Source organism: Mastomys coucha, unplaced genomic scaffold (assembly GCF_008632895.1).
Source record: "Mastomys coucha isolate ucsf_1 unplaced genomic scaffold, UCSF_Mcou_1 pScaffold6, whole genome shotgun sequence".
NCBI classification, from domain to species: Eukaryota; Metazoa; Chordata; class Mammalia; order Rodentia; family Muridae; genus Mastomys; species Mastomys coucha.
Genome location: NW_022196912.1, coordinates 116,195,048 through 116,209,857, shown reverse-complemented (window position 1 = coordinate 116,209,857; position 14,810 = coordinate 116,195,048). Strand labels below are relative to the sequence as shown.

The window sequence follows — 14,810 nt, the reverse complement described above, 5'->3', positions numbered from 1 at the left end:
AGAGGGAGGGAGAGGGAGAGAGAGACAGTTATTTCAAATAAAATCCCATGCAGAACACTATCCTTGAAACTGGTCTGTTGGAGGTGAGGCTGGCCTGAGGTGCAGGTATCTGTGTTGCGCCTGGAGAGCCATCAGATGCCTCATAGAACCCAGCTTGGAATCTACAGTGTGGTTCTGAGACAGGAGAATAGAGTAGGGAAGGAGGGCTCAGAGGCATCAAGAGTGACATATCAAGAAGCCAATGGCAGAGGAAGGATGGAAACCCCTCTCACTTGGGCTGCAAGTAATAAATGAGATCATAAAGAAGAAAACCCCAGTGATCTTCAAGTGCTGGGGAAGGTGGTGCTAGGTAAGTGACCCAGAAAAGCCTGGGATGCTCAGAGTGCAAGGCCTGCAGCCTCACACCTTTCCTAGCTCTCTGGCCTATTCCCATTCTTGGGTGCTTGCCTGTGTCCTTTTCTTAATAAACCATCTCTTACTTCTATTACTCCCCACGTATCCTGGAAGTCTCAGTGGTTGTTCTCTGGACTCCAACCCATGCCCATCATAGAGCAACTTCCTCATTCCCAGGAACAAGGTGGGCAGTGACCTGTGTACCCCTCCTTCAGAACACGTGGACTCAGGAACTGACAAAGCATGAGGATTTTAGCCCCCGGCTAAACCCATAGCTTTTAAGGGTCTGTCTAGGGCTGGGCAGTGGTGGAGCATGCCTTTAATCCCAGCATTTGGGAGGCAGAGGCAGGCGGATTTCTGAGTTCGAGGCCAGCCTGGTTTCGAAAAGGTCTGTCTAACTAAGGTACAGCACCCATATCGTGCTCATATGGAAGCCCCATAGGTTTATCATCTAAACTAGGGCACAGCATGGTGTGTGTGGGTGATCTGTTCTCTCCCAAATGAAGATTCTCTGGGTGGGGTAACCAAAGATGGAGTTATAGCCGCTGGACTTCCACTCCAGGCCTTAGCCTTGGTCAAAGGGAGCTCACTGCCTCTTGATAAGATCCCCCTGGCTTCTGGTCTGCGACTGGCCTGGGCTGCCTGGCATGTCAGGTCCCCTTGGCTCTGTTCTTCCATTATTCCTATTGGAGAACTGGCTACCTGCCTCTCCCCTGCACCCCCATAATATTGTTTTCTTCATTCTGACCTTCTTGAAGCTGGCTAGACTCCCCCCAGTCCCTGCTGTCGGGGCAAGCTTTCAGTAGCTGAATTCATAGTTAAGAACGCTCAGTGTCTGGATGTTCCTCCCTGTGCCTGGCTTGTATTTCATGGTCTTAAAACGGGAACCTGGCGAATGAAACGGCCTTGTTTCTACCTCAGTCAGCAGAGTCCTTGGCCCTGACCTTGCCCTGAGTCCTGCAAGGCCTGTGAGAAATGATCCTGCAGTTAGAAACAGCCCTGGGTCAGTCAGACAGGCAGTTAGCAAGTGTGAGCATCCGGTGACACACTAACCACAGTCTACCTGAGCCCCAGAGAGTGCACCTGTTTACACAGGAGGACACTGAGCCCGGTGCCTCCATCACCTGGACAGTCAGGCAGCTAGAAGCATCAGAGCCCAGATAGACATTTGGGTCTAGGTTTTCATGTCCTTCCCTTTCCGACTTGACCAAATTGCGCTGCTTCCCCGACACACCCATGCAGGACGCCCCAGGCCTGCCATCCTTGCTTCTGTTTTAGAAGAGGAGGCGTGCCACCTTCCTGGCTTGTTTCCATCCCCCAGCCTTCAAGGTTCAGCCCCTTCACTGGGGCTGTCAGGCATTCTGGGTGCCCTCCCTGGGTCCTGGGCCTCTGGAGCCGACTGTGCTGCCAGACATCCACGAGAATGAGGCTTGGAGTTCCAGAGGCTGCCCACAGTTGCTGCCTTTCTCCACTGGGCTCTTTTAGGTAGGAGTCAGTTGCACTTACGGCCTAGCCCTGTCTCCTGGTCCTGCAGACTACACAAGATCCCTGGCCCCCCAAAGACCAGCTCTTCCCGACACGGCACTTCTCTATGACAACATAATTACCATGCAGCTTTATCCCCATGTGCCTTCTGCCCTTCAGGAACTCTAATCGTTTTCTCAGTGGCAGGACACATATTGGTCTTACACAAAAGAAGGGCCTCCAACCTGCGGCCTCTCCTGGGCCCACATGGGAAGTGGGCTAGGATGCAGGAACCTTGTTCCACATTCCAGTGCCATGCCAAACAACTCTTTTCTGTTGCCAGAGGGACAGCTGGGCTGCTCATCCGTAAGGAACTCAAAGAGAAAGAGGCCCTCTCAGCCATCTCAGGCATTGAATCTGCTGGTGCTGGGCCCTGGGGTGAAATGATATAGCTGGTTCCTAATATCTTCAAGTCCCCACGTGTGGCTCTGACTCACTAGAACCCTGGCTTCTCTCCCATAAAGAAGCTGGGCCCAGAGAGATAAGTGACTTGTTCCAGTGCTTACAAGTGGTAAGGGGCAAACTAGACATCACAAGGTCACAATGTTGGTTCTCTTCTTCTCGTGCCATGGCTGCCAAGTACAACTACACACGTGGCTGCCTGCACCAGGGCATCCAGCTGAAGGGCTGGGTACAGGATGAACTCCAGCTAGTGTTTATTCCCTGTGGAGCATGGGTTCTTCCGCCAGTGTACCTAGAGGTGTGCTGTGGCAGAGTGGCTACAAATGGGTCCCATGACTCTACTACCTCCCTTCTTTCCTTCCTCCCTGCACCCTTTGCAATGTGACTTTGGAGCTTTTTCCATCCAAAGGGGATATGTGTTTTACCCCTTGAATCTGGGTTCATCTTGTGACAAGGCAGGCCAATGCAGGGTGGCCATCTGTCATGATATCAGGCCCCATCAGGCTCTGCTCACTACCCTGGATTCCAGCTGGTCACGGGCATAAGCTGGGGCCAACATAGTGGAGGATGTTATGGCCCAAAGTCCATCCAGATGGCCTACATCCAGGTACCCACCAGCAGATGGGCCTGGTCACCTTCCCACAGCCACTTTGGTGAGTACAGACCAGCTTCTCTGTGGTCTAGTGAGCTACTGTCAACACTGTCGGAACCTGCCCCATCCAAGTTCACACATGCCAAAGTCAACATCATTCCCAAAAAGGTGACTATTTTGGAAGTGGGGTCATCACAGATATGGTTGGCTGAGATGAAATCTCACTGGAGTAGGGCAACACTGATCCACTGTGGCCTGTGTCCTCATAAGAGGGAAATGTGGACACAGAACACACAGGAGATTGGTGAATGGAGACTGCTGGGGTTTCAGACTTAGAGATGAGGCTGGGTCCGATCCTACTCAGCACCTGAAAAGAGCACAGCTCTGCCCCACTTGGATCATGGACTCCCACCCTCCACCATCGAGGCTCTGTGGTTCTATATATGAGTCACCATGTTTTAGCACTCCCTGAAAACTCACAGGGCACATTTTCCTAATGCGCATGAGCACAGGCACGGCTAGTTCATTGATTGTCTTGAAGGCACTGGGAGGCTCCGTTTTCTTCCTCCCCCAGGTCACCCTGTGGTGTGCCTAGGAATGCCTCCTACTCTCATCCTGCCTTCGTTCTGTTGTCCAAGCCTGCTTACCTGGATTGCCAAGAGCCATGGAGTCATAGATGAGCTTGCAGGTCTTCAGCAAGATGGAGATTTTCTTCCCTGGTGAATAGGCCTTATGCATGCTGGTCAGCTTCTGCAGGATCTTCTCCATGACAGCCACCTCAGGCACGCTGGTGGTCACGCCCAGGTCGGTGGTGGTGGTGGCCAGGACCACCAGCTGGTTCTCCTTGAGCTGCTGCAGTGAGCCGTCCCGGGTGTGGATCTCCAGCAGGCTGGAGTTGATGGCCTCCTTCAGGGGCTTCAAGACACACTTGTACAAGGCTGACTCCACGATGGCCTCTGTCGGGGTGAGAGCACAAAAGTGAAAGGAGCAGCCACAGGACCCTTTCCACCCAGCCCTGTTGCCTGGCAGTACAGCCTTTCCACCCCTGGTTTCTACTTAGCTCTGACATGCAAGCCACTCTGCAGGTGCACTGGCACCAGAACCTCTTATCCCTAATATCCTGGTCTCGCCAATGCAGTATGTTCTTCCCAGGGCTGGGAGCAGAGCCTGCCTGTAAGCACACATTTCAGAAGGCACTAGACATACTGCGGTTATGCAGTGTACAATCTGGACATCTGTGTCCTAAAGGCAGAATTAATCCTAATGCCTGTTGCACTTCTCGAATCCAGGAGATTTGCTTGCATCGTCCCTGATACATGCATTCCTTGCCTGCACTGCTCCTTCAGCCTGCCAGGCGTAGCTTTGCCCCTGGACTTTTGCATCTCATGCTCCCCTTTGCTGCACAGCTATCCACACAGCTTGCCCTTCACCAAATATTACTATTACTATTAAGCGCAGTCCTGCTCAGACTGTGGGATGGGAGTTAAGGAGCTTGGATATCAAAATAACTCTGTAACGTGGATGCCATGATGCCCCTCTAACAACAGACAAGTTGGGCTCCGATGGGGCCTATGGAGGCTAAGCAAGGCTTTGACTTATAACTGCTGCTCTGGGTGACAGGTGGGAGCATTCTCTGGAATGGCCCCATCCCTTGACTATTGACCCAACAAGAGGAAGCCTGAAGTCCTTATCTCTCCAGGAGGGAGGCTGGGCAGCTATTCTCTCTTATAGAGGTCTGGCTGGAAGCTAGTCTTGTGCCTCTTTCTGGCCCTTCACCAGGAGAGCACAAATTGCCTGTCTCTCACCCAACTTTGTGGAGAATCTGTCCCGACAGCTGGCTACCCAGGGACAGCTGTCATCCCATTGTTTCTGATAAGTCTGGTTCAGACTTCCTTTGCTTTGCCCAGGAACTGTCACCTATACTAGTGACAGTTCATATCTAGTGTCAATCTCATCGGATCTAGAAACCCTTTGGAGACAGTCTGTGAATGTATCTGAAAGGAAATTTCAAGACTAGCTTAACGCTGGTGGAAGACCCACCCTAAATGTGGGCAGCACGATTCCATTCTGGCCTAGGCTCCTAGAATGAACAGGGAGCAAAGGAGTTGAACACCAGCATTCATCTCTGCTTCCTGACTGAATGCAGCTGCCTCATGCTCCTGCAGCCGTGCCTTCCCCTTCTTCCCCTTCACAGTCGACTGTATCCTCAAACATGAAACAAAATAAATCTTTTTTTTCCCCCTCATGCTGCTTTTGTCAGATATTTTGTTACAGTAGCAGACTGGTAACTAATATAACTGGCCCTGCCTGGAGCCATTACTGGATAGCTCTGGATCACTATCCCTCTTCATAACTCTCCTCATGCCCTTCCCTTCCAGGCCAAATCCTCAGCCTGAGGTCCACAGTCTGGCATGAGAGGCCTCCATGTTCTTCTATGCCCGTTCATAGTTCTGCATGCTGCCTGAGATCTTCCCTGGGCACAATCTATTTTAGTCTCACGGCTGTTTGTATGTTGCTGGGTTCCAGATATCTGTCTTCAGCCCTCGTTCTCCTCAGACTGTAGACTCAGACTCAGCAGCTTCCACCCATCTCCTCTTGGATGTCTAGTGAGGTAGGAGGCCATCTTTCTGACATAGAACCCCAGGGCTTCTCCTGGTATGGGCCTTCGGGCTTGTAGCTATGGCCTCCTAGGAATGCTTATACTGGCTCTTAGCTATTCTGAGTCGTATGAGGCCAGCTATGTCTTCGCCTGTTTCCATGGACTAGATCTGTGCCCAGTGTTTCATTGTGCTGCCTCCTGCCCAACCTTCTTGCCTCCAGTGCATCTTGTCATGCCTGTAGCTCTGCTCGACTCTAGTCTCTCTGCTCCTTCTAAGCTCAAGGACCAGAGCCATGCTGGATACACGTGAGGCCCTGGAGTTCCTGCCTTGAACCTGCTGCAGCCTGGTCCCTTGCAGAAACGTTAAATCTCAGGAGTTGTGATGCTGTGAGCCACTTCTCCCCAGGCTTCCAAACCCCACTTCCTGCCTTCTTTACACTTACGTCATCTTCTTCCATGGCTTCTTGGCTTTCTTAAAGATTACCTGTCATTTGTCAGAATGAGAGCTTCCTGAGGGCAGGAGGGACGTAGGATTAGCTAGCTTGCTGCCATGATTTTCCCTGTATAACAGGTGGAGGTATAGTGCTGACGGGTTACTTATATAACTCATTTCCTCCCCAGAGAAGCTCTGTCGGGCAATGCTTAGGTCTCTGGGACATGATAACTGTTAGTGGAAAAAGTCAGGGGTTTGTGTGGGTGGCCTTCGCATGCACCACCCAGAGCATCCTGCCCAAGTGAGCCCTCCATCCCTGGTGGGGTAGACACATAGCTATAGCCTCCTGAAGAGGCAACTGCCAGCCTTAAACCTCAACATATCACTTGTTACTTTACCACTGGACCCTAATAAGGTGGCGGGGCAACTGTAGCTGTTCTCAGGAGCCATCCATCCATCCATCCATCCATCCATGCATCTATGCATCCATGCATCCATCCATCCAAGCTCATTTTCCCCAGGGAAGGTAATACTTGACACTCTTTTTCTCCTAGGACCTTCTCACTATAAGCCATCATCCTGAAGTATCTCAAAGCATCCTTTTTGAGTCCAGAACCGATCGATGCTCTTCATGACTGGGAAGAAGAAGGGGCGGGGGGAAGGGAGGAGGAGGAGGAGGAGGAGGAGGAGTTGGAGGAAGAGGAGGAGAAGGAAGAGAAGGATGAGGAGGAAGAAGAAAGGCTCAGGACCACAAGGAGGCAGTGCCTGGAGGAATAGCAATGTGGCAATGTGTATAAGGTAATTCCAAAATCTCTCAATACGGTTTTTTTGTTTTGTTGTTTTTCTTTGCTAGGCAGGGAAGCCCAGGCTGACCTCCAACTCACTATGTAGTTGTGAATGGCCTTGATCCTCCTGCCTTCACTTTTCAAATGCTGGGACTACAGGGAGGTGCTATGACGCCCAGTTATATAGCCCAGTGGTCTGCTTGAGTCTTTTCATTGTTTATACAGACTCGTAGGCTGCAGGGAAAAATCAAACCTGTCATCACAGCGGTTTGAGGCTGATAGGGGAGGGGAGGGCTGGTGGGATGTTTGCCAGGAGTCAGGAAAGTTGGCTCCCTGGAGTTGACACCCTAGAAGTCGTGCCTGAGACAGGGATTTGGGCCCAGGAGATCTGTGGCACAGTTGGGGAGGAAGGAGAAAGAAGGCATAAGGCAAAGGGGCTCCAGATGCTGTTCTGTGTCCAGGGGCACCTAAATGTATTTATATACCGTTCTCCCTCCTTCCCACCATCCCAGCTGCCACTGACCGAGTTCCTCCTCCGAGTGCAGGGTGGGTTCCACCAAGGCTTTGAGTTCGGTGCTCTGCAGCAGGTAGCTCTTGAGCTGAGTCATCATGGTGCGGATCTCCTGCAACATCTCGGTGCTGGATGCCTGGCGGGCCATCATCTCCAGGCTGTACACCTTGTAGTCCTGTACTAAGCTGCCAAAGTAGGAGCTCTTGTCTTGTGCCAACTCCACCACCTTCTTATACAGTTTGCGGTCGCTGGAGAGGAAGGCATGGAAGACGCTGGTGAAACTGACAAAGCTGAGGCGATGGCGGGCCTTGTCCAGGATCATTGAGGGCTTCTTCTTTACATTGGGGCTGCTGAACTCCAGCTCTTCCTCCGCACTGCTGGTTGAGTAGGAGTCCTGGTCAGCGGCTGAGGCCGGCACCCCCAGGCTGTCTGAGAGTGAGGCCTGGGAACCCTTGAACTCTGGAGAGCTATGAGGACCGGCGCTGGTCTGGACTTGGAGGTGTTGCATCCCAGCTTGCCGGGCAGGACTCAAACCTTCCCAAGATGCACCAGGTGCTGGTTTCTCAGAGGGTGCCTCCTGTATGGGGCTCTCCAAGGGACTGAGAAGGCTTGAGGCCAGCTGCCGGGAGACCCGCTTCTTCCTTGGCGGTGGTATGGGAGGTTGTTTGACCTTCCCAGGAGGCACTGGTATGCTGTCAGCATGGCTGGCTTTGGCTTCTGTGTCCCGGTCTTGCTCCGTGGTCCTTGGAGGCCTGTCCCCAAAGCTACTTACGGTGCTCTGGGGAGGAATGTTGAGAGAGGCTGTCCTAGAAATGCCTGAGTGGTCCCTGTCTGTTGAAGTCCCCACATTCTGGCTTTCCAGAGATACCCTCTCAGAAATGCGCCTCCTGGGAGGAGCTGCTGGAAGAGCCTTCTTCAGGGGTAGTGGATGGGGAGGGGCTTGGTGCAAGGGGCTGAGAGTTGTCCCAGGCGTTGTCTCTTCCTCTCCAAAGGGGCCCAGGCCTACAGCTGGACGTGGGAGACTCTCACAGGCTGTCATGGGTGGTTGGTTTGAGTGACCAGGGGGGCCAGGTGCATGGGGTGCAAGGTGAGAGGTGGGGGTTAGGGGGGAGTTGGGCAAAGGACCAACAGGCGGTGCAGGAGGCACAGGAGGCCGTGCAGGGCCAGTAGGAGGAACTGCGGGTAACGGGGGTGGAGGTGGGGGACGACGTGGGGACCCCTTGGAGGTGGGTGAGGTAGCATCCGGGGTGGCGGGCGCAGGGCGTGGAGGGTAGCTGCCAGTAGGCAGTGGAGGTGGATCAGCCGGTAGAGCGCAGTCCTCGATGAAAATAGGATTCACAAACCACAGGCGGTCATTTCCCACCGAGAGCTCGATTTCACAGGAACAATTTGAGTAATGGGTTGTAGGCCGGAGGCTGGAGGATGCAGGGGTCCCAGGGGCTAGGCTTCTGAGTGGCTCTGCAGGGCCTCTTGAAGAGTTCAGCGAGGAGTCCCAGAAACCTGAGCAAACCAGCAGAGACAGTTAGTCCCGTTTCTCCTTCTAGAAGTGGGGGAAGGGTCCTGGCTTTTGCGTAAGGTTGTTTTCCCTTCTTGGACTCAAACTTCTCCCACCACTTCCTGCCTGGAGGGGAAGTCCCCTGTGCACCCGCCAGCTGAGGGTGGAGCTGAGCTGCGGAGGGGCGGGCATGAGAGGCCCAGCTTCAGTTCTGTGTCCATGTGTTGAAGAACACCTGTGCTAGAGATTACAGCGTTGGGGTGTCTGCAGCTATTCACTGGGTATCCCGGGAAAACTGCATCTTAGGTCTTGGGTTAGCTGTCTCCCCAGTGGGCGTCTCAACAGTAACATCCCAGGGTGCTGTGAGGGAACCCTACAATAAAAGGGGACTAGAATTTACTATGGCCATTGCAGCTGGCACACACGGGAAAAGGGAACCAGAGAGTTTCTGGGTGGTAGAACTGGACCTGTATCTGCCCACTGCTGGCTGCTATGACTTGGCAAAGTCTTGATACTGAGGAGCTAGGCTAGTGGGCAGGTGAGGACACAGCTTTTACCTTTGAGCAAGCCCCGCCCTGCTGGGTATCTATCAACCAGTCCTCATAGCCTTATCTGTGATAGAAGCCATCAGGCAAGGCCTGACTTGAGAGATCTTGGCCTCTGGGTACCATATTCCAGCAAACTCAGGGATGCACATGGTCTTTCAAAAGATACAGGGCTACAATATGACTTCTGGAGAAAAGGTCACTCTGAGCTCATGAGAGTGGCTCCATACGGAGAGAAACATTATTCTCAGATCCTGCTCAGTGTGACCATTTTAAGGGAAGGAAGGACATGAGCCAGGCTGGGGTGGATTCCTGGGAGAATGGAGGACTCTTTCTCCCATGGCTCCTCAATAAGACCACTATGCAAAGGAGTGCCAAGTGTGACACCAGGAGGGAACAGTCAGGGTTTGTGCAGTAGACCAACCATGGGCTGCAGTTGTACTGGGACCGTCTTGTTGACCTCTGGTCATAGGTCTTGCCCCTACTTTACAGAGGAAAGCAAGTGACTCCAGGAAAAATGCATTCATCTGAGGTCACAGGGTGCTGGGGGTTGAACAGGTCAGAGTAGCCCCCCACTGCACCACAGGCTTCTTTGGAGGAACTTGCCCCACTTCCTGCTTCAGTTGCTTTGCCCGCCAGCATGTGGCTGGTGGCTCACACCCCGTGTTGTAAGAACATAGCAAGCCCCTTTGTTTTTTCTTTGTGGTACTAGGGATTGAACCCAGAGTCTCCCACATACAAGGCAAATACTCTACCACAGAGATATCTCTCCCTAAACAAACAAACAAACAAACAAAAACGTTTTCAGACTATCCTTGAACATTTAATCTTCCTGCCTCAGCTTCCAGAGCTGCTGGGATGGCAGACCTGTACCATCAAGCACAGCCACCAGAGGCTCTTGATGGTGAACTGAAAGATGTAGCAGGATGGCAGGGGCATGCAAAGCCAAGTGTGAGCCAGTTCTACTGATGGCATGCTCAATGACATGGGTCTTGGCCACCTTGGTGGCCTAAGGTTGTACGCCCATCAATGTGAGCAGGGTACAAACCCAGGCTAGAAAGCAAGCTGTGCCCTATTCAACTGTGAGCGCCTCTTATGGAAGGGAGCATGGTGGTCACCATGGAACCTGGTTCTAGACAGATTCTGCTGCACCTGACAGCCAGTCCAGGAGACACAGCTGTCACCACAGTATCAAGATGGTGACCTTTCGTGTGTCTTTTTAGCAATATGCAAACATCATAGCCACAGGGTAAGAAGGATCAGATCAGGTTTTCCCACGGCCCTAGGGCCACTTGTCATGACAGCCAGGCTGTGGCCTTCCCCTCCAAGATAGCATCTGACCCCTGAGTGACCCATTCTTGGTGTTCAGACGCACAGCTGGTTTCACTGTGTTTTGGAATAAGCATCAGGAACACTGTACTCATGTCTATGTAAGCCCAGCACAGCAATCCAGTCCCCTTGAAGTCTTCCCAGCGAGAAGCATCAGGCAGCTGGGCTTACAGTCCTGATGGTGAACCAGTCAGTGTTCCCAGTAAATCGAGCTCAGCTTCTTCTGTGCTCACATCACATCCCTTAAGACATGCGGTTGAAGGACGAAGTCATAGGGTGGCAGATGCCCAGAACTTCCCATCAATGCCTGAGCATGATTTCCCATCATTGCTTGCCTAGATCACTCAAGGCCTATGAGATCTGCTCCCCACATATCTTTTCTGGAATTATCTACTGAGCCTTCATCCTCTCTTCACTTCTTCCTGGACATGACACATGCTGCCCCATCCTTGGGTCCAGACTGATGCTATTCTCTCTGCTTAGAATTCTTTTCCTCCCCACCTGCTAGGTTCTTACTCATCTTCAAAGACTAGAAGGTCAAGTATGGAGAGTAAATTTCCTGACGTGTGCAGGATGCCTGTGTCTCTTAGTCCTACTGTGTACTCTGACTGCAGGGACCACCATCATGGGCTGCCTTTCTATGCTTTTTGTCTGAATGCTCCATCACACTCTGGGCTTCAGCCCAGCAGTGATGCCCCTCCCATTTGAGCATCTCTGGGATGATGCTCCAATGAATGAGCCAATGAATGGGCCAGGCATGAGCACTCAACACTAGTGAGTGAACCAGCTTAGTCAGAGTGGTCCCCTCTAGGAGAGAGGACACACTGACAAGGCTAGCAGGCTACATGGGAACATCAAGGGGGGATGGGAGGATGAGGAGATGAGACACTGAGAGAAAGAGGAAAGGAGAGTGGAAAGCTACAGATGGGGAAGGACTGATAGCCAGCTAGCTCATCACAGCTCTAGACCTGGTTCCTAGCTGGCACAGAACAGAACGCAGCTCTACATTTTGATAGCATCTCACCAGAACAGAATAGGCAATGGGGCTCAGGGAACAGATCCAGAGCTCAGAATATTGCTTGCCTGCCCCCCAGAACAGGAATGATGGATTCACAGGGCACAGGCTTCTAAGGCAATGCTACTTCCATGGGAGGGTGATGCTGGGCACTGGCGGGGCCACATCTCAGGGCCGGGGGCTGTGTAAGGGAGGCAGGGCTGAGGCAATTCAGAGCTTTATGCTTGAAACAAAACAAAAAATAAGGAAGTTGGAAAGTCTCTCTGCAGCTTGTAGAGAGCTAAGGCTGGAGAAGCAGAACACTGGGTCATGCAGTCCCAGCAGTTGGCAGAGCTGTGGGCACCACAGCCTGGTGGCACCATGCCAAGCCTTGGCTCGGCCACCCAAGTTCCAGTAAAGAAGGGCCTGTTCCTTTGATGGAGGGAGCTATTTTGCTGGTGCCAAGGCTTTCTGAAACTGGACAGCGGGTACCTCTTTCCAGCTTTGATACCTGCAGTGCTTGGAGAACCTGGAATGTGCCAAGCTCTGGACTGTGGTGCCTGAGAACAAAGTAAGGATTCACAAACCATGGGAATGGCTGGAAAGTCCAGGGAACTCAGGGGACACAGACTTTTGTAGCACCCGAAGATGGGTTGTTGGACTTTCATTCCACGTCAAGTGTTTTGTTTGGTGTGTATGTGGGCACATGCAGGTACATGTGTGTGCCTGTGGATCTACAGGACAACCTTGATTGTTTTCCACCATGCAGTTTGAGACTGTTTCTCATTGGTTTGGAATTCACCAAATAGCTAGTTTGGCTGGCCAGGAACCTACCTGTTTTTATCTCTTCAGTGGTGGGATTACAAGCGCAGGCCACCATGCATGACTGTTTTAGTGTGGGTTTGAGGGCTCAAATCAGATCCTTATGCTTGCATAGCAAACACTTTCCCAACTGAAGTATCTCCCCAGTTCCTCAATCTCAAGAATCCACTAACTAGGAAATATTCTCATTGTGTGCTATAAAGGAAAAAACAAAGTACACGCAGACCTGGGAGAACTACACAGTACATGGCTTCCCTGTCTTTCAAACACTAATATGCCTCAGGCATGGCTGAGAGGCACCATAAAGAATCATCTTCCCTCTTTGCACTTAGAATCAGTTGCACACATCTCAGTGCTGGATTCAACCCTGTGTGAGCTCTGTGGACCCTGCTGGCTAAGGCCCCTGTGCTCAGGAAAGCATCCTTTATACCCTGCACTGCTGAATGCCGGTGCTTCCAAGTCTAAGCTTGGCTATTCTTGTGTTGACTCATGAACAAACACTCTAGAGCCATCTCACAGTGCTTAGCCTGCATGAGGATAACGTTGCTTTGGTGACATCATCCCCGTCCAAACAGCCGGGCTTAGTCTACTCATGAAAGCCAAACCCAAACCAAGTGCCACAAAATGCAGCCACTGACACAGAAGAAGGAAATACGCCTCAGAACACTGAGAATAATTGTGAGATCACTGGGCACACTGCAAACCCAGTACCTCTGCCACCGCCTAGATGCTTCTTGACTCTGGGTATAAGAAAAACAACTGAAAGTCACACGTAGTCTCACACACAACAGCGAAAGGCAAAATGCAGAACTGTGTCTCTGCAGCAGTGGGGCGATTATGCATGATTTTCCAACCTTGGCTTTTTCTGGTCTTGTCAGTTAAAAAGGAACCCACACCGTGCTGGGACTTCTCAAAAGAAGAAAGATGCCATAAAGAGAAGTGTTCAGAGGGCACGATGCAGAGGGAGGGCTTGCTGCCATGTTATTTTCCACTGGACCTGGAGCAAGGGGAGGAGGGAGCTGAAGAGCGGGAAGCAGTGAACAAGGCTGAAAGGATCAGACAGCAATGGGTGCCGACAGAGGGCACAGAGGTCCCACTTAGATAGCCCAAGTGTGAATCCAGCTCCAATCACATCCACTTACAGGAAGCCAAGTCTACTTCCCTCTACTATCTCAACCGGAACATCATTCACATAATTCATCTATTAAAAAAAAATTCCCGGGTGGCTTTATATATCCATAGCTGCACAGCTGTCATTGTCATAGGTTTTAGGACATTTTATAGCTACCTCCTTACCCCCTCCAAGGCAGTCCATCCGTTATCAGTCACTCCCATCCAGTGTTAATGGTTTGAATGTGAACCATCCCTTACAGGCTCATGGGTTTGAACTTTTGGTGCCCACTGGTGATCCTAGTCTAGCTGCTGTGGTGCTTTTAGGAGCTGGAGCCTTGGTGGGGAAAGTGGGTCATGGCAGGTGAGCTTGGTCCTGTTTCTGGCCCTCCCTTGCTCCCTGGTGGAGATGTAGAAGATGTCCTATTCACATGTTCTCATTGCCATCTACTCTTGCCATGATAGATTGTGCTCCCTTAAGCCATGAGCCCAAACAGGCTTCTCCCTCAAGTTGCTTCTGTTCAGTGTTTTATCACAGGAATAAGAAAGTGACTGACACACTACTAACCTGCTTTCTGTGTCTATGGATTTGCCTCCTCTGAGCACACCTAGAATGGGAGTCTCACATGTGCTTCTGCGAGGCTGGCTTTTTTCCACCAAACATGTTTCCATACGTGTGGTACCATGAGCCATTGCTTCATTTCTATTTATAGTTGAGAAAGCTCTTTAGGTTCCTTGACTCCCATGGCTTAATTTATCAAATGGGTTTCTCCTCCTCTTCCTCCTCCTTCTTTTGATATAAAAAGTGGAATAATGAACTTGTCTCATATCATGCTTTTGGGTCTCTTGGAAACATTGACCCGATCAAGGGAACACTTGGCCTCAAGACCTCCCCCAAACCAAAGTTGGCTAGTAAAACCGCAATTCTCCTTTTGAGAAACAATGGCAGGGTGGGGGTGGGGGTGGGGTTAGAGGCGGAGCCTGTTGGCTTGGAGGACTCAGAGCAGCTTGCAGAACACAGAAGGCCACAGAAAAGAGCAGAGGCTGTTGCCCACAAAGCCCGATGGCCCTCCCCTCCACTTCTCAGAATTCTCCGTGGAAGTTTGAGTAGGTTTCAACACTCTGCTGAACAGGCAGTCCTTGACTGCATGAGTCTGTGGACAACTGTGAATGCTGCCCAACACAAAATCATCAAGTTACTTAAAATCTTATGTTTTTTTTTTCTTTTTGTAATTTTGTCCTTATGGGTGAGCTTCATAATGGACAGCCTCTTTTT

At 51.5% G+C, this 14,810-nt stretch overlaps 1 protein-coding gene across 1 annotated transcript in view; it reads right to left on the bottom strand.

The window, feature by feature from the left end:
• Rin3 (Ras and Rab interactor 3) overlaps positions 1–14,810 on the bottom strand; it is a 113,088-nt gene that overhangs the window by 14,532 nt on the left and 83,746 nt on the right. The window contains exons 7-8 of the mRNA XM_031357480.1: positions 7,252–8,739; positions 3,559–3,867 (exon numbers count right to left, since the gene is read on the bottom strand). Of these exons, the coding sequence (XP_031213340.1) occupies positions 3,559–3,867; positions 7,252–8,739 (1,797 nt within the window). The remainder of the gene's footprint in view (positions 1–3,558; positions 3,868–7,251; positions 8,740–14,810) is intronic.